Genomic DNA, 24,388 nt, shown 5'->3' with positions numbered 1-24,388 from the left:
CTAGACTTGTTGGGGTGATCATTTACAATGTATACAAATATCGAATCACTGTGTTGTACACCTGAAGCTACTATAATGTTATATGTCAATTATAGCCTAGTTTTTAAAAATCAGTGCATAGAAAATTCAAGGAAAAATCCATAGGGATAATAAGGCAGAGAAAAAACAGGATCTAGCATTCATTTTTCCTTGAAGCAAAGCAAATCTGAAACATTTTAGTACTGATAAGGTATTATGGGAATTTCCTAATTCACTTCAACTTTGCTTTTACTTGGGCTGAAGGTATATGTGTTGCTAATACTCTGAAAGCAAAGGTGTTCAAAAGCGTCTTCCTGGAAATGAATATACCATATTCTGTTGTACGCGGGGAACAGATCCAGCTGAGTGGAACTGTTTACAACTATAGGACATCCGGAATTCAGGTAAGTAAATATTTGTGGTGCGTTCAAATAAATGGGGAAAAATGAAGATGTCCCTAGTCTTCTGAGAACTCTATTAATGGAATTACCATGTACACACACACAAAAAAAACCTCTGAAGGGAGGAAGAAAAGTTAAAATTATTCATACAATTCCCGTTAATGGAGAACACAAGTCCTTAAGATAATCGGCATGCTGTGCAGGCTTACGTTTGGTTCATCCGTCACCCTGGACTTTGAGTTTCCTGATTTTGCCTCTAACAACCCTTTCCTGTCCTCTTTCAGCCATTCACACTCTTCACTTTGCATCTTGCCTTCCCCTTGGAAAACTTTATTTCAAACATCTCACCTATGGACCACGACCTCCTACCTGTCCTTCTGACTCATGAACCTTAATACTTTGTAGCTACAGTTCTATAGCAACAGCATTGCTGAAACTTCCAACTCATTGACTTCAATACCATTTACTCTTCATTAGCCCTCTCAGGAGAAGGCAATGGCACCCCACTCAGTACTCTTGCCTGGAAAATCCCATGGACGGAGGAGCCTGGTAGGCTGCAGTCCATGGGGTCATGAAGAGTCAGACAGGACTGAGTGATTTCACTTTCACTTTTCACTTTCATGCATTGGAGAAGGAAACGGCAACCCACTCCAGTGTTCTTGCCTGGAGAATCCCAGGGACGGGGGAGCCTGGTGGGCTGCCGTCTATGGGGTCGCACAGAGTCAGACACGACAGAAGTGACTTAGCAGCAGCAGCCCTCTCATGCTAAAGCCTTTCCTTCACTCCTCCTTCAGGCTAGGATTCATAAGCCATCATTGTAATCTCACTGATTAACCATGCCAGCTCCCGTTACCTTCTCTCTGTGAAAAACTCCAACCCTGGTCAGATCCACCATTCATCTTCTTTTTGCCAACACATTTCTAAACAAAATTATGCACTAGGCTGACTGATTTCACTTGAAAAATCACAGTCACAGGACTTTATACAGGAACTCAATGCAGTCTGAAAATCTCACTTTATTAAAAAAAAAAAAAGCTGTGATTTCATTCTTAGATATAAGTATTCCAGTGGTCTCCAAAAATTTTGCTTATACCTCCCTAAATTTTTTTTCAGAAAAAAATGTACCCTGTTGGCACGTTTTTAAATTGGCATCTAAAAATTTTCAGCATAAATTCAAAGAATATGCAAATCCATATCTTTGGAAACACTTAAGTATTTATATTTTAAAAATAAAACTATTATATCAAACTTTTATAGAGCAGAACCTAAATACCATAACAATCCATTTTAAAATACCCAAATAAGCTCATTAACAACAGATTATATACCATTCCTTTTATCTGTGAACTTATATTTCCATTCCACTCTCGTAAAGTTATATGCTTTAAGCTTGAATGTTTTCCCTCAATTAATCATACTCTATTATGACAAAAATACGTACATACACTGGAATTGAATTATTTTAAGTTTTTTGATTATAAGATTCTTAGTGTCAAATAATTGCTTGCTGATTTAGTTAAAAATGTACTCGGGTTTTGATAGGTATTATCCTGAATTTGGGCTTCCCAGGTGGTGCCAGAGGTAAAGAACTTGCCTGCCAGTGCAGGAGACTTAAGAGACTCAGGTTCGATCCCTGAGTCAGGAAGGTCCCCTGGAGGAGGGCATTGAGAGAGAATCCCATGGAGAGAGGAGCCCGGCCCCTACCATCCATAGGGTCACAAAGAGTTGGACACAACTGAACTGACTTAGCAGGCACATGCTGAATTTACAAATTACTGTAAGGGGAACTGATGCTGAGAAAGATCGAAGGCAGGAGGAGAAGGGGATGGCAGAGGATGAGATGGTTGGATGGCATCACCAACTCGATGGACATGAGTTTGAGCAAGCTCCGAGAGTTGGTGATGGACAGGGAAGCCTGGCGTGCTGCGGTTCATGGGGTCGAAAAGAATCGGACACGACTGAGTGACTGAACGGACAGTAAGGGAAACTGACCTGCTTACAATATTGAATATTTTACATCTCTTCATTGTTTTGCTTCATGTGGTAGGTCAGGGGTCAGCAATCTATGGCCTGTGGGCCAAAACTGGCCTGCTCCCTCCTCTTCTAGGGTGGATAAGCTAAGAATGCTTTTCACATCTCTACAAGTTTGGGGATGGTGGGTGGGAGGTGAAAGAAGCATATAGCATGGCACATCAGAATTATATGGAATCCAGATCTCAGTGTCCATGAATAAGTTTAAAGCTGCACGCATCTGTGTGTGTTGCCTGTAGCAGAGCTTAGCAGCTGTGACACAGACCACGTGGGGTGCTTTCATTGCTTGCACTAATGCTCACGGAGCCACGCAAACTGCGATGCCATGATTATAACCAGGCAGTATTTTAAGTGTCATGCATCTCATGGTATTGCCATATTTTATTTCTTTTTTAAATTGTCAATGCATTCTTTGTCACATCAAAACAAGAAACAAGAACATCCACGATATCTTGGGTTAATTACTGGTTAATCATCTTTCTACTTGTGTGCAGATCACACTTCCCTATTTGTTTACGTCTAGTAACTTTGCATTGACACTTGGGTTTTTTCAGTTCAGTTCAGTCGCTCAGTCGTGTCTGACTCTTTGCGACTCCATGGACTGCAGCACTACCAGGCCTCCTTGTCCATCACCAACTCCCGGAGTTTACTCAGACTTATGTCCATTGAGTCAGTGATGCCATCCAACCATCTCATCCTCAGTTGTCCCCTTCTCCTCCTGCCTTCAATCGTTCCCAGAATCAGGGTCTTTTCCAATGAGTCAACTCTTCGCATGAGGTGGCCAAAGTACTGGAGTTTCAGCTTCAGCATCAGTCCTTCCAATGAACACCCAGGACTGATCTCCTTTAGGATGGACTGGTTGGATCTCCTTGCAGTCCAAGGGACTCTCAAGAGTCTTCTCTAACACCGCAGTTCAAAAGTATCAATTATTCAGCACTCAGCCTTCTTCACAGTCCAACTCTCACATCTACACATGACTACTGGAAAAACCATAGCCTTGACTAGACAGACCTTTGTTGGCAAAGTAATGTCTCTGCTTTTTAATATGCTGTCTAGGTTGGTCATAACTTTTCTTCCAAGGAGTAAGCGTCTTTTAATTTCATGGCTGCAATCACCACCTGCAGTGATTTGGGAGCCCAAAAAATAAAGTCTGCCAATGTTTCCCCATCTATTTCCCATGAAGTGATGGGACCAGATGCCATGATCTTCGTTTTCTGAATGTTGAGCTTTAAGCCAACTTTTTCACTCTCCTCTTTCACTTTCATCAAGAGGCTCTTTAGTTCTTCACTTTCTACCATAAGGGTAGTGTCATCTGCATGTCAGAGCTTATTGATATTTCTCCCAGCAATCTTGATTCCAGCTTGTGCTTCTTCCAGCCCAGTGTTTCTCATGATGCACTCTGCATAGAAGTTAAATAAGCAAGGTGACAATATACAGCCTTGATGTACTCCTTTTCCGATTTGAAATCAGTCTGTTTTTCCATGCCCAGTTCTAACTGTTGCTTCCTGACCCACATACAGATTTCTCAAGAGGCAGGTCAGGTGGTCTGGGATTCCCATCTCTTTCAGAATTTTCCACAGTTTATTGTGATCTACACAGTCAAAGGCTTTGGCATAGTCAGTAAAGCAGAAATAAATGTTTTTCTGGAACTCTCTTGCTGTTTTGATTATCTAGTGGATGTTGGCAATTTGATCTCTGGTTCTTCTGCCTTTTCTAAAACTGGCTTGAACATCTGTAAGTTCACGGTTCATGTATTTTTGAAGCCTGGCTTGGAGAATGTTGAGCATTACTTTGCTAGCTTGTGAGATGAGTGCAATTGGGCTAGTTTGGGCTTTTTTAACAAAATGATATAGAGACTCTGGACTCTATTGCAGTCCTCTGAAGAGCTTTCATCTTGGATTGCACTTAATCAATCCCAAATTTTGAAATCTCAGTCCAGTTCTTTTAACCTTAGCTAGGATGCTTGGAGACTGTGCTGTGTATAATTCAAGGGTTGGCCAGGTTTGAGCAAAGTTTATACACAACTTGGAGCTCCTTCATTTTTCTACTGTGGTGGCTGCGCTATACTTTATCCATGGGTTCTTCAAGCCAATCAGTTCAGTTCAGTTCAGTCACTCAGTCGTGTCCCACTCTTTGCGACCCCATGAATCGCAGCACGCCAGGCCTCCCTGTCCATCACCATCTCCCGGAGTTCACTCAGACTCACGTCCATCGAGTCCGTGATGCCATCCAGCCATCTCATCCTCGATCGTCCCCTTCTCCTCCTGCCCCCAATCCCTCCCAGCATCAGAGTCTTTTCCAATGAGTCAACTCTTTGCATGAGGTGGCCAAAGTACTGGAGTTTCAGCTTCAGCATCATTCCTTCCAAAGAAATCCCAGGGCTGATCTCCTTCAGAATGGACTGGTTGGATCTCCTTGCAGTCCAAGGGACTCTCAAGAGTCTTCTCCAACACCACAGTTCAAAAGCATCAATTCTTCAGTGCTCAGCCTTCTTCACAGTCCAACTCTCACATCCACACATGACCACAGGAAAAACCATAGCCTTGACTAGATGAACCTTAGTCAGCAAAGTAATGTCTCTGCTTTTGAATACACTATCTAGGTTGGTCATAACTTTTCTTGCAAGGAATAAGCGTCTTTTAATTTCATGGCTGCAGTCACCATCTGCAGTGATTTTGGAGCCCAAAAAAATAAAGTCTGACACTGTTTCTACTGTTGCCCCATCTATTTCCCATGAAGTGATGGAACCAGATGCCATGATCTTCGTTTTCTGAATGTTGAGCTTTAAGCCAACTTTTCCCCTCTCCTCTTTCACTTTCATCAAGAGGCTTTTTAGTTCCTCTTCACTTTCTGCCATAAGGGTGGTGTCATCTGCATATCTGAGGTTATTGATATTTCTCCCGGCAATCTTGATTCCAGCTTGTGTTTCTTCCAGTCCAGCATTTCTCAAAATGTACTCTGCATATAAGTAAATAAGCAGGGTGACAATATACAGCCTTGATGTACTCCTTTTCCTATTTAGAACCAGTCTGTTGTTCCATGTCCAGTTCTAACTGTTGCTTCCTGACCTGCATACAGATTTCTCAAGAGGCAGGTCAGGTGGTCTGGGATTCCCATCTCTTTCAGAATTTTCCACAGTTTATTGTGATCCACACAGTCAAAGGTTTTGGCATAGTCAATAAAGAAGAAATAGATATTTTTCTGGAACTCTCTTGCTTTTTCCATGATCCAGCGGATGTTGGCAATTTGATCTCTGGTTCCTCTGCCTTTTCTAAAACCAGCTTGAACATCAGGGAGTTCACAGTTCACTTATTGCTGAAGCCTGGCTTGGAGAATTTTGAGCATTACTTTACTAGCATGTGAGATGAGTGCAATTGTGCGGTAGTTTGAGAATTCTTTGGCCTTGCCTTTCTGTGTAAGATGGCCAATAAGCTGAACCTTCTCAAGGGACTTGCCCATGAATGTCCAGGAGTTTCCGGTGGAGGTGTGGGTCGGTGGTAGCCTGCTACAGGGTTGGGGCACTGAGTGTAGCAGTGTATTCCTGGGACCTTTTGATGGAGGTGGCCATTATCTTCATGATCTCCACCATAGTTTGGCCTCAGGTCAAAGAACAGGGAGGGAACGCAGCCCCACCCATCAACAGAAAATTGGATTAAAGATTAAGCTGGTTTTAGAAAAGGCAGAGGAAGCAGAGATCAAATTTCCAACTGCCAACATCCGCTGGATCATCAAAAAAGCAAGAGAGTTCCAGAAAAACATCTATTTCTGCTTTATTGACTATGCCAAAGCCTTTGACTGTGTGGATCACAATAAACTGTGGAAAATTCTGAAAGAGATGGGAATCCCAGACCACCTGACCTGCCTCTTGAGAAATCTATATGCAGATCAGGAAGCAACAGTGAGAACTGGACATGGAACAACAGACTGGTTCCAAATAGGAAAAGGAGTACGTCAAGGCTGTATATTGTCACCCTGCCTATTTAACTTATATGCAGAGTACATCATGAGAAACGCTGGGCTGGAAGAAACACAAGCTGGAATCAAGATTGCTGGGAGAAATATCAATAACCTCAGATATGCAGATGACACCACCCTTATGGCAGAAAGTGAAGAGGAGCTAAAAAGCCTCTTGATGAAAGTGAAAGAGGAGAGGGGAAAAGTTGGCTTAAAGCTCAACATTCAGAAAACGAAGATCATGGCATCTGGTTCCATCACTTCATGGGAAATAGATGGGGCAACAGTAGAAACAGTGTCAGACTTTATTTTTTGGGGCTCCAAAATCACTGCAGATGGTGACTGCAGCCATGAAATTAAAAGACGCTTACTCCTTGCAAGAAAAGTTATGACCAACCTAGACAGTGTATTCAAAAGCAGAGACATTACTTTGCTGACTAAGGTCTGTCTAGTCAAGGCTATGGTTTTTCCTGTGGTCATGTATGGATGTGAGAGTTGGACTGTGAAGAAGGCTGAGCACCGAAGAATTGATGCTTTTGAACTGTGGTGTTGGAGAAGACTCTTGAGAGTCCCTTGGACTGCAAGGAGATCCAACCAGTCCATTCTGAAGGAGATCAGCCCTGGGATTTCTTTGGAAGGAATGATGCTAAAGCTGAAACTCCAGTACTTTGGCCACCTCATGCAAAGAGTTGACTCATTGGAAAAGACTCTGATGCTGGGAGGGACTGGGGGCAGGAGGAGAAGGGGATGACAGAGGATGAGATGGCTGGATGGCATCACTGACTCGATGGACGTGAGTCTGAGTGAACTCCGGGAGATGGTGATGGACAGGGAGGCCTGGCGTGCTGCGATTCATGGGGTCGCAAAGGGTCGCACACGACTGAGCGACTGAACTGAACTGAACTGAACTGAGCATGGTCCTGCCCATCAGAACAAGACCCAGTTTCCCTCTCAGTTGATCTCTCCCATCAGGAAGCGTCCATAAGCCTCTTATCCTTCTCCATCAGAGGGCAGAAAGAATGAAAACCACAATCACAGAAAACTAACCAATCTGATCACATGGACCACAGCTTGTCTAATTCAATGAAACTATGACCCATGCTGTGTAGGCCACCCAGGATGGATGGGTCATAGTGGAGATTCTGACTAAATGTGGTCCACTGGAGAAGGGAATAGCAAACCACTTCAGTATTCTTGCCTTGAGAGAACCCCATAAACAGTATGAAAATGCAAAAAGATAGGACACTCAAAGAGGAACTCCCCAGGTTGGTGGTGCCCAATATGCAACTAGAGATCAGTGGAGAAATAATGCCAAAAAGAATGAAGAGATGGAGCCAAAGCAAAAACAACACCCAGTTGTGGATGTGCCTGGTGATAGAAGTAAAGTCCGATGCTGTAAAGAGCAATATTGCATAGGAACCTGGAATGTTAGGTCCATGAATCAAGGCAAATTGGAAGTGGTCAAACAGGAGATGGCAAGAGTGAACGTCAACATTTTAGGAATCAGCGAACTAAAATGCACTGGAATGGGTGAATTTAACTCAGATGACCATTATATCTAGTACTGTGGGCAGGAATCCCTTAGAAGAAATGGAGTAGCCATCATGGTCAACAAAAGAGTCCGAAATGCAGTACTTGGGTGCAATCTCAAAAACGACAGAATGATCTCTGTTCGTTTCCAAGGCAAATCATTCAATATCACGGTAATCTAAGTCTATGCCCCAACCAGTAACACTGAAGAAGCTGAAGTTGAACGGTTCTATGAAGACCTACAAGACCTTCTAGAACTAACACCCCAAAAAGATGTCCTTTTCATTATAGTGGACTGGAATGCAAAAGTAGGAAGTCAAGAAACACCTGGAGTAACAGGCAAATTTGGCCTTGGAATGCGGAATGAAGCAGGGCAAAGACTAACAGAATTTTGCCAAGAGAAAGCACTGGTTTTAGCAAACATGCTCTTCCAACAATACAAGAGAAGATTCCACACATGGACATCACCAGACGGTCAATACCAAAATCAGATTGATTATATTCTTTGCAGCCAAAGATGGAGAAGCTCTATACAGTCAGCAAAAACAAGACCGGGAGCTGACTGCAGCTCAGATCGTGAACTCCTTATTGCCAAATTCAGACTTAAATTGAAAAAGTAGGGAAAACCCCTAGACCATTCAGATATGACCTAAATCAAATCCCTTACAATTATACAGTGGAAGTGACAAATAGATTCAAGAGATTAGATCTCATAGACAGAGTGCCTGAAGAACTATGGACGAATGTTCATGACATTGTATAGGAGGCGGTGATCAAGACCGTCCCCTAAGAAAAAGAAATGCAAAAATGGTTGTCTGAGGAGGCCTTAGAAATAGGTGAAAAAAGAAGAGAAACAAAAGGCAAAGGAGAAAAAGAAAGATATACCCATCTAAATGCAGAGTCCCAAAGAATAGCATGGAGAGATAAGAAAGCCTTCCTCAGTGATCAATGCAAACCGATAAAAGAAAACAATAGAATGAAAAGACTAGGGTTCTCTTCAAGAAAATTAGAGATACCAAGGGAACATTTGAAGAGACTGGAAGAGATTTCTAGTCTTTTCATTCTGTTGTTTTCCTCTATTGGTTTGCATTAATCACTGAGGAAGGCTTTCTTATCTCTCCATGCTATTCTTTGGAACTCTGCATTTGAATGGGTATGCCTTTCCTTTTCTCCTTTGCCTTTAGCCCTGAGGGTCACCTTCTCTTCCAATCTCTAGTGACTTCAGATAGTTTTGGGTTTTTTTTTAATACATGTTTTGTCTAGAGCTTATAATTTTATTTTCAGAATAGTTATCTAGTAGGAACTACTTGGCTGTTTCAAAAGCAGAACCACTGCCAAAGTTTTTGTTTTTTGTTTTTGATAATTTGTTTCAGTTTCAGAAGTTCTTTTCTTATCTCATTTACTAAGAGTTTTTATGATGAATTCATGTTGAATTATCAAATGTCTCTTCTTATCTGTTCTTCCCTACCCTACCCATGATCTCCTGAGGGAATCATTGGCTTCGGGTGACCCGAAAGTCCTCTTTTAACTCCTGTCTCAGCCACCCTGGCTGTGTTGTGTTTCCCAGGAAGATAGTTAAGATGAAAAACGAACTTGCCATTTCTGAGAAATTCCTCAAAATTAGGTGTTGAATGTTGGGCCTCCTTGTTTACCTGCTTGATTTACTCTGGATCATACCGATTTATTCTTTGGGCATAGGTCTGTCAGGTCATTAGATTTCGGAGCAGAGATGGAAAATGCTCACTATTTGAGCCGGAAGTCAGTAGGTGTCATTCTCCCCGTCACAAAGCTGCAGTGGAGGGCCATGTGCTCTGGTCACAAGAGGAAGTGGCAGAGCCAAGATTTGAACTTAGATCTTCCTGGAGCCACAGTCTGGCTGTATAATGGGATACAAATGGGAAGTTAATGAGAAGCAAGATTGGAAAAGCTAGTGGGGACATATTGAATTGAAGGCTAGTAGGGCCTTGAATGCCAGGAGATGGAGTTCCAGTCTTTCATAAAACCACTTATTGAACACGAAAGGCTGAGCTGTAAGATACAAAGATGAATAAGACACACGGCCTACCTGAGCCTGGGTTCCCACTGTCTGTTATAAACATGTAAAGAGATGGTGTAACAAATGCTATCGTGGCAACATGGACAGAGAACTCCAGTAGCGTTATACTCGATTTAGTAGGTAACAGTCGAAAGAAGATTAGACGTTTCTGAGCCAGTGCTGAGCTTTCTGGACATCGTGGCACATTGCTGAATGTGCATTTGCTCAGTCATGTCTGACTTTTTGTAATCCTATGGACTGTAATCCACCAAGTAGCAACTGGTATGTGTGTTTTAGAAAATCTGAAATGAACTTTCTCTACCGCCTTAGAATATGAGGGATTATTTGACAGGTACCGGGGAGAATTTGTGTCCAGACGAACATAGTCAGGGCGTGCTTTCCCTATTATAAAGTGTTTTGAAGTCATTGTTCACTGGTGATATTTCAGTTCTGTGTTAAAATGCATCCTGTGGAGGGGATCTGTTCATCGGGAAGCCCAGGCACTGACTCTGAGGGGAGAAGATTCTCCAAGTGTGTGCCCCAGAAAATCGAGGGTTCCTCCAACCACTTGGTGACCTTCACCGTGCTTCCTCTGGAAATCGGCCTCCACAACCTCAGCTTCTCACTGGAAACTTCGGTTGGAAATGAAATCTTAGTAAAAACACTACGAGTGGTGGTAAGAAAAAGATTCTTTTAAAAAATTCTTTCATAAATACTTTTTTCTTTCTGGAAAAAGTAGTTATCAGCAACTCATGTTTAAGTGATTCAGAAAGAGAGACAGAAAGAGAAAGTGATAACAAACATAATAAAATGTTAACATGTGGGGGAATCTGGGTGGAGGCTATCTCAGATATTTTTGGACTGCTCTTATAACTTTTAAGTCTGAAATTACGTTTTTAAAATTTAAATAAAACAATGATACTTGCTCACTGTAGAATGCATGAAATACCAAAAGACTACAAAGAAGAAAATTAAAATCACCAATAACCCCCGCAACCAGAAATATCCAATTTTAACATTTTGGTATTTCATTTTTTGAAGTATTTTTTCCCCCAGCGCTTTTGGAAAATGTTTTGAAATCTGTGCCAGACATTATGCTAAGTGCTGGAGCTACAGCAATAACTAAGACAGGACTTACGAACTTATAGTTTAGAATTTATAGTCAAGAAAATTTTCCATTTTGTAAATGAATAAACAGGTTAAAAAGGGGGAAGAAAACTGTCATTTCTTAAATGCTATCATTCCTTAAAAGCTATCATTCTTAAATGCTATCAACTCACATGTTCTCGTGTTATTCTTGACAAAAATCTTCAGGACACAACTGGGCCTTCCTAGGTCTTCATTCCCTGAGTTCGGTTTTCAGCCGTGAAATTCACTTTAGTGAGCATACCTCAGCTTGTTTTGTGCAAGGCGTGTTCTGTGTTCTGTGCATCTTTGCGTGGCGTTCCACACACAGATTCTGGAGCCTCGCTGCCTGAGCTCGAATCCCGGCTCCCCGAGCTCTTAGCAGTGTGACATAGGATAAACTTCTTGACCTCTCTGGTTGTCAGTTTCCTCCTGTGTCATGCGGGAGTAATAGTAGCGCTTACTTCATAGAGTATTTTTGAGGTTGGATCAGCTGATACATACAGAGCACTCAGGTCAGTCACCTGACACGTATAATCCCTTCTGTTTCACTGTCTGCTCTGCTTGTCATGCACATAGCCAGAAAATTTTGTTCCTGGATGTATGCATATAAGTATTAAAACGTATTTTGCCTTGTCCAAAAATCAATTAAAAAAATTTTTTTTAATTGGCAAAGTAGTCACATTGACCCAAGCAGTCAAGTCATATAAATTTAGTTTTGTTCTTAACTGGATGTTTTTTGCCTTTATTTTAGCCAGAAGGTGTCAAAAGGGAAAGCTATGCTGGTGTTACTCTGGATCCACAGGGTATCTATGGTAGGCAAAATGATTTTGTATTTTATATGTTGTCTTTTGCTCAAGAGAGATGTGCAACCTGAAACATTGTTTTTAAAATGTTAATTGTGTAGAATCAGAAACACCCGCTCCCTAGTTTACTGTCACTTTTGGCAGCTTAGGTTAGCATCTCCATGGGCTTAGAGCAAAGAAAACACCAGTAGCTGTGCTTTTGTTTTGTTTTTGGCCACACTCGGCTGGGTTTGGAGATCTTACTTCCTGGACTAGGGATCAAACCCAGGCAGTGAGAGTACCAACCCCTAACCACTGGCCTGCCACGGAATTCCCCAGATAACCCCGTTAGTTTCAAACGCAAAACATCGAAATAGTGTCAGTAGCCTCACTTCCCTTATATATCAGTCATTTTATCCTTCACTATGATATTTTCTTATAGAACCATCAATCTAATGAACACCTAAGAAAAAGGCATTTACGTTCTTAAATTTAACACGCTTATTTGAAAACACAGTGATGCTGATTACTTAAGAAAGCCACTCCTCATTGTTCCTGCTTCCTTGCTTTCCCTCCAACTAAGATATTCTAAATGAAAGTTAGAATTGTGCAAGCATTTGAACATTTAATCAAAGCCTAAATACACAGGTATTTATGAAATTTAGAATGGTCTCAGTTAACAGTTCTTTTCACCAAAAAAGACAGACTGCTGTAGTTCTTAATAAATGGTTAAAATTTGCCTATTATTGCATTGTATCATTTTTCTTTTCTCAGGGACACAGCAATGGGGGGTGGGGGTGAGGGTTTGTTTTTTTGAAATAAATCAAGACCACTATACTTAGAGTGATATTTCCTCTGGCAAAGCAAAGAATTAATATTTACATTTCAAATCAGCCCAAACTGAATAAGGTTGACTTCATGCAAACTTTTCTCTAATTTTACCTCCACACAAATTTCCTTCCACCCTGTGAAGGATCTATGGGGAGAGTTGCTGGGGGGCAGGGGGCGGTCGGGAGCGGATTTCTCTCCACACCAGCCTCCTCTGGGAGAACGGAAGGTTAGAGGAGTTCTCTGAGGCCAGATCGCCAGGGGCCTGCTGCCTTAGGGCCGTGCCCCGAACATTCTGAGGTTCTGGCCTCATGCGGTCACGTCACGCCTCAGAGCCACTGCTTCTGTTGCCTTCTTTTCCTCTTCACCCTTAAACCTACCATTCTCACATTACTGCAAACAGCTTTCCAAAGCAGCCCTGCCTTACCCATCCTAGGTGTGAACCTGAGGGCCACAAGATGGCAGTGATCTTTTATCTGGAAGTAGATCTCTCTATCAAAAATCTTGGTTAAAAAAAAAGAATCTATGCCTCTTTCCATTCTCGTCCTGTGAGTTTTTTCACTCGTTATTTTAGACAACTTAGATTCACGCACCTTTGTTACTTTCCAGAGTGCTAAAAAGGGTAAAGATGAGTATCAGTTCTTTCCAGTTTATTTCGAAGATTGTATTAAACGCTTCTAATCTGTGTATATTGGAGTTGGTATAAAGAATGAGACTCTATGGGCTTCCCGGTGGCTCAGCTGTAAAGAATTCACGAGCAATACAGCTGGTGCAGGAGATGTGGGTTCCTTCCCTCGGTTGAGCCTGGAGGTGAGCACGGCAGCCCACTCCAGTATTCTTGCCTGGAGAGTCCCAGGGATAGAGGAGCCTGGCTGGCTACGGTCCCCAGGGCTGCGCAGATGCAACAAGACATGACACGACTAAGGCGGCTGAGCACGCGTGCACGCGTGATACTTTACAGAGGCTTAAAAAAAAAAAGGCTAAAAAAATTTTGGAACAGTAAACAGACAATAATGGTAGAGGAAATCTGAAGAAAACACCAATGAGAGAGGTTGAGGCATCAAAACAAATAGCAAAGTAGTAGTAATTAAAATTATGTGACATCAGCTTAAAAAGGGACTAAACACAGAAACTCAAAACACAAGACTAGCCTAGCCTTTGGTTCCTGCTTTCTCTGCCTGACAAGCTCTCTCCCCAATTCTTATCTTGGATGCAAAGAGTTTAGCTTTTCAGCCCCCTCAGTTCCCAGCACATTGTCACCATCGGTCTGGACAGGGCCCTCCCATGTTTTATTTCCTCATTCCTGACCCCTGCAACCACTTCCCTTTCTTCAAATGCCCCCACTCTGATATGCTTGGTATATGTCTTTGAGTAGGGAAGTAAGGTTATTTTGTGTGTGTGTGGTTTTTTCCAACATATGAAAGGTGGTGTGCTATAGATCCTGTTCTAGTTAAGTTTTTAAACTCAGCACTTTGTTTTAAACTAGTATTTCTATTGCTGTGCATACATTTGATTCACTGCTTCTTACACAGTATTTCAGAGTATATTCTGTTACCAAAGTCAAGTTTATCTGCTTGCTGCTCAAAAGGCAATATTTTGAGAGGCAAATGTCAACAGAAAGGAAAGATGTTTTAATCAGAAAAGCTGGCAATCTGGCAAGAAAGTATACTGATGTCTGAAGACCAACTCCAAAGATTCTGCTCAGCGATGACAGTTTTTTGGGCTTCATAGACCAACTCCAAAGATTCTGCTCAGCGATGACAGTTTTTTGGGCTTCATAGATGGCTCCGTGGTAAAGAATCTGCCTGCAATGCAGGAGACGCAGGTTCGATCCCTGGGTTGGGAAGAGTCCCTGGAGAAGGAATTGGCAACCCACTCCAGTATCCTTTCCTGGACAATCTCACGGACAGAGGAGCCTGGTGGGCTACAGTCCTCAGAGTCTCAAAAGAGTCAGAGTCAGACGAAACTTACCTACTAAACAACGGCAGTTTTTAAAGGAGAAGCGGGCAGCATGTCAGTGAATCATGGAGGCAGGAGGCTGAGTTCTGCGTCATTCTCCACTGTGTGCAGACTGGCTGACTCTTTCTTAAGATGTTATCTTGCCCACATCATTTGCCTACAGGATTTCCAAAGCAGCTATTAGATGTAGAGAGCTAGTCATTCTTTTTTAAAAAAAAAATTTGTTTCATATTGGAGTATAATTAATTAACAGTGTGTCAGTTTCAAGTGTACAGCAAAGGGATTCAGTGACACATATATATGTATCCTTTCCAAATTATTTTCCCATTTAGGTTATTACAGAATATTGAGTACTCTTGCCTGGAAAATCCCATGGACGGAGGAGCCTAGTGGGCTGCAGTCCATGGGGTCGCTGAGAGTTGGACACGACTCAGTGACTTCACTTTCAGTTTTCACTTTCATGCATTGGAGAAGGAAATGGCAACCCACTCCAGTGTTCTTGCCTGGAAAATCCCAGGGACGGGGGAGCCTGGTGGGCTGCCTTCTATGGGGTCTCACAGAGTCGGACACGACTGAAGCGAGTTAGCAGCAGCAGCAGCAGCAGCAGCAGAATATTGAGTGGGAGTTCCCTGTGGAGTGGTCATTCTCTAAACTGCTTAATTCTTCATTCTTCCTTCTTTTTATCCACAGGTTAGGTAAGAATCAATAGGTTAGGCAAGGCATGGTGTTCATTTAGGAGAGCACAATTTAGGAGTTAGGTTAAGCAGCTTAGTGATCTCATTCCTATAATTGTTGATAGGTCCCTTTAAAGTTAGAGTGGGACAGAAATGGGCAAACAGGAAAGGGGCATAAGAACTGCTGTCACTTCCCTATTGTCAAATATCATTCCATTTCTATGGGATCGGGGGTGACCGTCCATCTTCTGTAATTTCTCCATGCTGACACAGAGCGCCATATTCTCAGAGTGAAATATGTCAACACGAGTCTGTAGCATCTCTGATGGCAATCTTAGTTGCCTGCTTACATATACGGGCAGAGCAAGCTACAGTTATCTTGATGCCCACAAGATATAGTTTATTATGAGCAATAATGTGAATCCCATTCTCTTGAAGCCAGATCTTGGAATTGTGCCAGACATTCAAGACTGCTCAAGATGGAGCTGCTTAGGTCACGGCTACAATCTGGCCATCACAGTATTTTCCCCCTGGTCCTAGTTACAGTATCTGTAAAACAGTGCAGGAACGTGCACCAGACACTTAGTCTGTGCCCATTGTCTTAATCGTCAACTACTTTTCTGTACTTACTTGGGAGCAGGGGGCTGCAGGGTTCTGCTTGGCTCTGATTCCACCACCATTTCGCTTATCCACTTCCTACCGACAGATTCCCCGCTACCATCAACAGTGCTGCAGTGAACATGCCTTTTCATCTCCCTTTACAGATCTGTGTGAGCATCTATCTGGCCTGTTTCTCAGCGTTGAACTGCGGGGTCAAAGGGCATATGCATATTGAATGTCATGTACTTCTGACACGCTGCTCCTCAGAATGGCTCTACTGTTTACACTTCCACCAGCACTGCAGGAGGATTCTTCTCATTCCACGCCCACTCACCTCTAAAATGTGCCAGTTTCGAGGGGCATACAGCAGTATCTCATTATTGTTTTATCTGTAACTCTTCTGAATATGATGATATTAAATACTTGCTGGCCGTTTGGGCTTCCCATCTGTGAATTGCCTATTCCTATCTTCTGAATTTTCTCTATTTTCCACTTGGGTTTTCCTATTTCTTGCTGGTGTTAGTCTCCAGTGTGCTTCTTTGAGCAGTAATGATCTTCAGTGGGTTTTGAACAGGAATCCTTTATCCTGATATAATCAGATTCATTATAATTTCACTTCACAGTTATATATCTTAGTTCACAAAAACGTTGTATATTTTGTCCCCTGGGTTTTACAGATTTAACTTTTACATGTTTTAATCTCTCTGGAGTCTGCCTTTATATGTGATGCCTTGGTGGATCTTTTTTATGATCTCTAACAGGAGTAAAATTGACTTCCCTAATATTTAGCTTTCTCTTCTGTACCTTTTCCATTTGGTAGAAGAGTTGCTAATGAGAACTGAAATAGTCAAGGTCAGATATCAATGGAAAAAAATCATGGAGAATCAAAATTTAGATAATCTCAAAATAACCTACTGTCATAAGTACTGTAAAAGGAGCTCAAACTCTTTGCCAGGCTCTTTGTTCTTATTATTTTTATCTTCACAAAAACCCTTTAAGGAAAATATTATTATTTCTGTTTAACTGGTGAGCAAACCAAGGCATAGAAAGGCTCTGTCTTGCCCAGTGTCACATTCTAGAACAAGCTCTTTCTGAACTCCACGCTGTTTCAACCACAATGAGAGACTCTCAAATGCCCTTCACTCAGTTTACCTTAGCATTATATCCTTGGCATTTACCAAAGGTTAGAACTTACCAGGAGAACATTCCTGTTCTTGTCTCTTTTGCCAGGCAGTTCGGCTATTAAATTATAAAATAGCACTTTATTTTCTCTAGCATCTGCCATGTGCCAGGGCCTAAGTGCTTGGGACTGTAGTATTCACGATGGTCCCTGCCCTCAGACTGCTTTCTTAGCAGGACAACAGGAGAAGTCTCTGCGGTGACTACTGCGGCGGGCTCTGCAGTAAAACCTCCTGAGTTCAGATGCAGCTTCATCTGTGCTAGCTCTGTGACCTTGAGCAACTTGCTTTCTAAGCCTCATTTTCTCATCTACAAAATTAAAAGAATAAGAATAGACCCAGTACACAGGGTTGCTGTGAGGATCCATTACAATAACACATACAAAGAGCTCAGTAGTGTGCTTGGTACTCTATCAGTAGAATGATAAACACTATCATTTTTATGAGATAAGCCACTGATTACAGTAGAAACTGCTCTGACACAGGCATGCTTAAACTTGGGGGCTTCCTTGGTGGCTCAGACGGTAGGGAATCTGCCTAACACAGGAGACTGGGATTTGATCTCTGGCTCGGGAAGATCCCCTGGAGAATGGAATGGCTACCCACCCCAGTGTTCTTTCTTTTTTGTTTTATTTATATTTTTAAATTGAAGGATAATTGCTTTATAGAATTTTGTCAAACCTCAACATGAATCAGCCATAGGTATTGCCTGGGAAATCCCACACAGGAGCCTGGAGGGCTACAGTCCACAGGGTAGCAAAGAGTCAGACACGTCAGAAGCGACTAAAAAAAGAAAACTGTACAGAGAGAAAAAGTGTCTAAGTTAGATGGAGAGGAAAAGGTGGAAAGGATTTCAGGGCATGCTTCCCAATGGAGTTAATCTTCACATTTCCTTGACTAAGGATTATATGTTAGTTATTTTTAGATTTCAGTTCCGAGAACAATTTTCTCTCTTTGGACAAAATGGCATGCTCCCTCTTACTGGTGAATAAGATTTACATAACCTATTTATTTCCTATCCTGTAATGACCAGGAAGTTTGAAGTCAACTTTAATGCTTTATTTAATGAGATTATGTAAGCCTAGGGTTTGATCAAAATCTTTGATTATTTTTAACTTCCCTTTTAAATTTTAATACTGTGATTATAAAAGAGTCTTTTTTTTTTTTTTTTCAGGCATCATTAGTAGGCGAAAGGAGTTCCCATACAGGATACCATTAAATATAGTCCCCAAAACAAAAGTCAAAAGAACTGTGAGTATAAAAGGTAAATTAACCAGAGCCATTTTTATCTCATATTTCACTGTTTCTAACAAAAGTCAAGTCTTCTCTTGACTTTCCCATCTCTCCTCTTCTCTACTCAGCTGTGTGTCCAATGGGGGCTCTGGGGGCGCCCTGCTCCTGCTCCCACCTTCACGTCCTCAACCACTCTTTCAGCTCTCAGTTTAATGGAGATTTTCAGGCTTGATTTCATGGAGATTCATGCTCCCGTGAAGGAGGGTGGGGGCTGTCACTGGCCCAAAGACTTCTCTAAAATGAGAGTGCAGCTGTGTCCAGATTTAAAGACTTTCTGTGATCCAAGTGGGCAGTCGTAGTCCAGAAACAGTTGCATGCCCTGCAAATGGCCCCAGGAAAGCAGCTCTGGGGCCATTTGTAGAACTGGTGTCTTTAGTGGGCTTTATCCCTGCAGATGGTGACTGCAGCCATGAAATTAAAAGACGCTTACTCCTTGGAAGGAAAGTTTTGACCAACCTAGACAGTATATTCAAAAGCAGAGACATTAGTTGGCCGACTAAGGTCCGTCTAGTCAAGGCTATGGTTTTTCCTGTGGTCATGTATGGATGTGAGAGTTGGACTGTGAAGAAGGCTGAGTGCCGAAGAATTGATGCTTTTGAACTGTGGTATTGGAGAAGACTCTTGAGAGTCCCTTGGACTGCAAGGAGATCCAACCAGTCCATTCTGAAGGAGATCAACCCTGGGATTTCTTTGGAAGGAATGATGCTAAAGCTGAAACTCCAGTACTTTGGCCACCTCATGCGAAGAGTTGACTCATTGGAAAAGACTCTGATGCTGGGAGGGATTGGGGGCAGGAGGAGAAGGGGACGACAGAGGATGAGATGGCTGGATGGCATCACGGACTCAATGGACGTGAGTCTGAGTGAACTCCAGGAGATGGTGATGGACAGGGAGGCCTGGCGTGCTGGGATTCATGGGGTCGCAAAGAGTCGGACACAACGGAGTGACTGAACTGAACTGAACTGATCCCTGGCCTCTAGCCTTTAAAAATTCAAAGACTTATCATCACAATAATAGAACGTTCTGACTATGTTTTATCTCAGATGAAAGCTTGGAATCACAGAATGTTAGTACTGGAAAGGACCTTTCTAAGCATGCCCCGCCCTGTTGTTGGATATACAAGAGAGTGGTTTTCCCAGGCCTCACGATGAGACACAGACAGAGCACTCACAGAGTGTCCACAGCTCAGACTCTTGGCTTTGCATTGGGGAAGCGATCGAATCCTAGGGTTTACAACAGCTAAAGCTATCACGCTGAATGGCAACTAACTTTTTTCCAGTATGCTATAATCTGACCCCTGTTTTACACCACCTTACCTCCACGTTCCAGTGGTATGTTTAGGCCTGGTGTTTCTTTAAATACAACTTTCTAATCAGATATTTCTCCCTCTCCCCAGTTCTGAGAAGAAATTCAACTGCTTAGATTAAAAAGGAAAGAATAAGGATGGTTGCTCTTATCACCACTGAAAATATACTCAGAAGCTGATAAAAACTGAGAGTATCTACTTTGATTTCTTTGTTTGTGTGCTTGTTTGTTTCAGGCCTGCTTATAGGCGAGGTCATGTCTGCAGTTCTGAGTCAGGAAGGCATTGATAGTCTTACCCGCCTCCCCAAAGGGAATGCAGAGGCGGAGCTGATGGGCGTTGTCCCAGTATTCTACGTTTATCACTACCTGGAAGCAGGACATAATTGGAACATCTTTTCTACGAACTCATTGACTCAAAAACAAAACCTGAAGACAAAATTAAAAGAAGGTAAAAGAAAATCTGTTTCACATATTGTACATTAAAATCTTGTGGTTTTTTAAGCTAAAAGTTTGATCAAACTAATGTTTAAGTTATGAATTACACAAAACCTTAGTTGTAAAAACATGTCCGCCAAAAATAAAAATAAAAAATCATGACGTGGGCTCTATTACACAAATAAATACTGTTTGCTGGAGCGTTTTGGCTCAGTTTACTGAAGCGCCTGGCTGAGAAACAAGACACCTGCATTCCAAACTCCACAGAGCAGTCCTTCCTTCTGCACTGAGCTCAGAATGTTCTGCTTGATAATTCCCAGTTCAAGCTATGCATACACTTCCTTCGAGAAGTTCAGTGTTGGCCACAGAGCATACGTTTGCTGCCCAACACCAGAGGAAGCTTACCTTTCCCGGGGGCTCATACTGCGCTGAGTAGAGACGGGGGTCACTGAAACACTGTGTTCTTTTCCTGATGCCTCTTAGGGATGGTGAGCATCATGTCCTTCAGAAATGCTGACTATTCTTACAGCATGTGGAAGGGCGGAAGTGCTAGCACCTGGTAAGTACAAAGTTTTGACTTGTATTTTCACATAGTAGTGAACTGAAGACTAACAACTTTAATGGGCGCCCCATCCAGCAGCTCAGGCTGAAACGCCTAGTCCTCTTTCACCTGCAAGCCTCAGCTGATCTAGCAAATACCTTTGGCTGCACCTCCAAAGTACACCTTGAACCTGACTGCTGTTGTCTGGTTTAGTCACTAGTTCCCGTCAGACTCTCTGTGACCCCGTGGACTGCAGCCCACCAGGCTCCTCTGTCCAGGGATTTCCCAGGCAAGAACACTGGAGTGGGCTGCCATGCCCTTCTCCAGGGGGTCTTTCTGAATCAGGGACTGAACCCGCGTCTCCTGCATTGGCAGGTGGGTTCTTTACCTCAGAGCCACCAGGGAAGCCTGAGCTTGACTACTTCTCACTAACACCACACACCACCCAGGTCCAGGCCATTCTCAGCTCTGACTTGGGTTATGACCATAGCTCCCCTGGTCTTTCAGCCTCAACCCTGTCTCCTCTTCACTCTGCACTCAGCACAGCAGCCCGAGGGAATCTGTTAGACTGTGGTTTGGCTACATCACTCAAAAATGTTCAGAAGTGTCCCGTCTTACCCAGAGTAAAAACCAGACTTCTTGCGATGATCTACAAGACCCTACATGATCCAGCAGTCCCTCACCTCTCTGACCATGTCCCCCGCTACTCTCTGTCACCCCACCTGAGCCCCACGGGCCTTCTTGCTGTTCCTGAACGTGCTGACCACGCTTCCACCTCAGAGCCTTTGCACTGACTGTGCCCTGTTCCCTCTCTTCTGGGGAACACGCTCCCCCAGCGAGGCAGGCTCCCTCCTCTCCCTCAAGCCTTTACCAAAGGTCAGCTCCTCAGTGAGGGCTCCCGTAATCGTTCTATCTAAAATTACGTCCCACTCCAGTACCTCATATCCTTCTCCACAACTTTACTTTTTCCTGTTCTCCTAAAAATGTCTCCCTAACCTTCTCCCTATCTCAGTTATTGTCTGGTCACTAGAATGTAAGCTCCACAGAGGCAGTTTGAAGTATTCCTGGTGCCTGATACTGTAGGTGCTGAGTAAGTACCTATTCAGTGGGGCACGATACCTTCCAAAATTCTGATGACTTGAGGGAAAGACAGTCTCAGTTAATAAATCTGAATTGTTTTTGTTGTTGCTATTCAATTGCTAAGTCGTGTCCAACTCTTGGGGACCCTATGAACTGCAGCACTCCAGGCTTCTCTGTCCTTCACTATCTCCTGGAATTTGCTGAAATTCATGTCCCCTGAGTTGGTGATGCTATCTAATTATCTCATCCTCTGCTGCACCCTTCTCCTTTTGTCTTCAATTTTTCCCAGTCTCAGGGTCTTTTCCAGTGAGTTGGCTCTTCACATCAGATGGCCAAAATATTGGAGTTTCAGCTTCAGCATCATTCCTTCCAATGAACACCCAGGACTGATCTCCTTTAGGATGGACTGGTTGGATCTCCTTGCAGTCCAAGGGACTCTCAAGAGTCTTCTCCAACACCACAGTTCAAAAGCATCAATTCTTCGGCACTCAGCTTTTTTCACAGTCCAACTCTCACATCCATACATGACCACAGGAAAAACTATAACCTTGACTAAACGGACCTTTGTTGACAAAGTAATATCTCTGCTTTTTAATATGCTATCTAGGTTGGTCATAACTTGCCTTCCAAGGAGTAAGCGTCTTTTAATTTCATGGCTGCAATCACCATCTGCAGTGATTTTGGAGCCCCGCAAAAATAGTCTGACACTGTTTCCACTGTTTCCCCATCTATTTGCCATGAAGTGATGGGACCGGATGCCATGATCTTCGTTTTCTGAATGTTGAGCTTTAAGCCAACTTTTTCCCTCTCCTCTTTCACTTTCATCAAGAGGCTTTTTAGTTCCTCTTCACTTTCTGCCATAAGGGTGGTGTTATCTGCATATCTGAGGTTATTGATATTTCTCCCAGCAATCTTGATTCCAACTTGTGCTTCATCCAGCCCAGCGTTTCTCATGATGTACTCTACGTATAAGTTAAATAAGCAGGGTGACAAGAAAAAGCCTTGACGTACTCCTTCTCCTATTTGGAACCAGTCTGTTGTTCCATGTCCAGTTATAACTGTTGCTTCCTGACCTGCATACAGGTTTCTCAAGAGGCAGGTCAGGTGGTCTGGTATTCCCATCTCTTTCAGAATTTTCCACAGTTTATTGTGATCCACACAGTCAAAGGCTTTGGCATAGTCAATAAAGCAGAAATAGATGTTTTTCTGGAACTCTCTTGCTTTTTCCATGATCCAGCGGATGTTGGCAATTTGACCTCTGGTCCCTCTGCCTTTTCTAAAACTGGCCTGAACATCTGGAAGTTCACGGTTCACGTATTGCTGAAGCCTGGCTTGGAGAATTTTGAGTATTACTTTACTAGCATGTGAGATGAGTGCAATTGTGTGATAGTCTGGGCATTCTTTGGCATTGCCTTTCTTTGGGATTGGAATAAAAACTGACCTTTTCCAGTCCTGTGGCCACTGCTGAGTTTTCCAAATTTGCTGACATATTGAGTGCAGCACTTCATAGCGTCATCTTTTAGGATTTGAAATACCTCAACTGGAATTCCATCACCTCCACTAGCTTTGTTCATAGTGATGCTTCCTAAGGCCCACTTGACTTCACATTCCAGGATGTCTGGCTCTAGGTGTGTGATCACACCATCGTGATTATCTGGGTCGTGAAGATCTATTTTGTACAGTTCTTCTGTGTATTCTTGCCACCTCCTTTTAATATCATCTGCCTCTGTTAGGTCCATACCATTTCTGTCCTTTTTTGTGCCCATCTTTGTGTGAAATATTCCCTTGGTATCTCTAATTTTCTTGAAGAGATCTCTAGTCTTTCCCATTCTATTATTTTCCTCTATTACTTTGCATTGATCGCTGAGGAAGGCTTTCTTATCTCTCCTTGCTATTTTTTGGAACTTTGCATTAAAATGGCTATCTGAGGAGGCCTTACAAATAGCCATGAAAAAAAGAAAAGCGACAAGCAAAGGAGAAAAGGAAAGATATACCCATTTGAATGTAGACATATATATATATAAATGGCCAACACCTGAATATCCCCCAAAAATTTTTTTAGAAATACAGGGAAGATTAAAAAAAAAAAGTGAAGAGGATAATATTAATTTTAAAAAGAAAAGGGAAAACAAAATTTTAAAGTAAGGGAGAGAGTGAAGTGGTCTGAGTCTGGGGGGTTTCTGGCCCCCGGGCTGCTGAGTGAAGGAATCAGAGAGGAGGAGAAGGGATGTAAGAGGCACTTGGGGTCGTGAGGTGGATCCCCTCGGACAGTCTCTGCGGGACGTTAGTAGAGACTGCGCTTGCTTGTTTGGAGCGGTGCGAGTCGTCGCTCTGCGAACCGGCTTCACCAAGCGCAGGCAGCGGGAGCGGCTCTCTAGCTGAGGCGCGGGGTTTCTCGCTGCCGGTGCCCCTCTTGCTGCAGAGCTCGGGCCTGAGGGCAGGCGGGCTCGGTAGTGCCCAGGAACGTGGGATCTTCCGGGCCAGGAATAGAACTTGTGTCCCCCGCCATGTCAGGTGGATTCTTAACCACTGGGCCACCAGACAAGCGTCCTGAACTTGTCCTTTGACTAAGTGATCATAATAAATAAAGCTTCCTTGAGAGGTGGCGAGTTCTCC

The 24,388-nt window shown here is 42.9% G+C and overlaps 1 protein-coding gene across 2 annotated transcripts in view; it reads left to right on the top strand.

Annotated features, from left to right (window-relative positions):
- C5 (complement C5) overlaps positions 1-24,388 on the top strand; it is a 139,180-nt gene that overhangs the window by 84,905 nt on the left and 29,887 nt on the right. For both annotated transcript variants that reach the window (XM_040242080.1, XM_040242070.1), the window contains 6 exons: positions 283-422; positions 10,418-10,645; positions 11,849-11,909; positions 18,293-18,382; positions 19,952-20,164; positions 20,635-20,710. In XM_040242080.1, the coding sequence (XP_040098014.1) occupies positions 283-422; positions 10,418-10,645; positions 11,849-11,909; positions 18,293-18,382; positions 19,952-20,164; positions 20,635-20,710 (808 nt within the window). The remainder of the gene's footprint in view (positions 1-282; positions 423-10,417; positions 10,646-11,848; positions 11,910-18,292; positions 18,383-19,951; positions 20,165-20,634; positions 20,711-24,388) is intronic.

The sequence above is a fragment of the Oryx dammah genome, unplaced genomic scaffold (assembly GCF_014754425.2).
Source record: "Oryx dammah isolate SB20612 unplaced genomic scaffold, SCBI_Odam_1.1 HiC_scaffold_1, whole genome shotgun sequence".
In the NCBI taxonomy this organism is placed as follows: Eukaryota; Metazoa; Chordata; class Mammalia; order Artiodactyla; family Bovidae; genus Oryx; species Oryx dammah.
The sequence above is the reverse complement of the archived record's forward strand: the minus strand, read 5'-3'. Positions and strand labels throughout refer to the sequence as shown.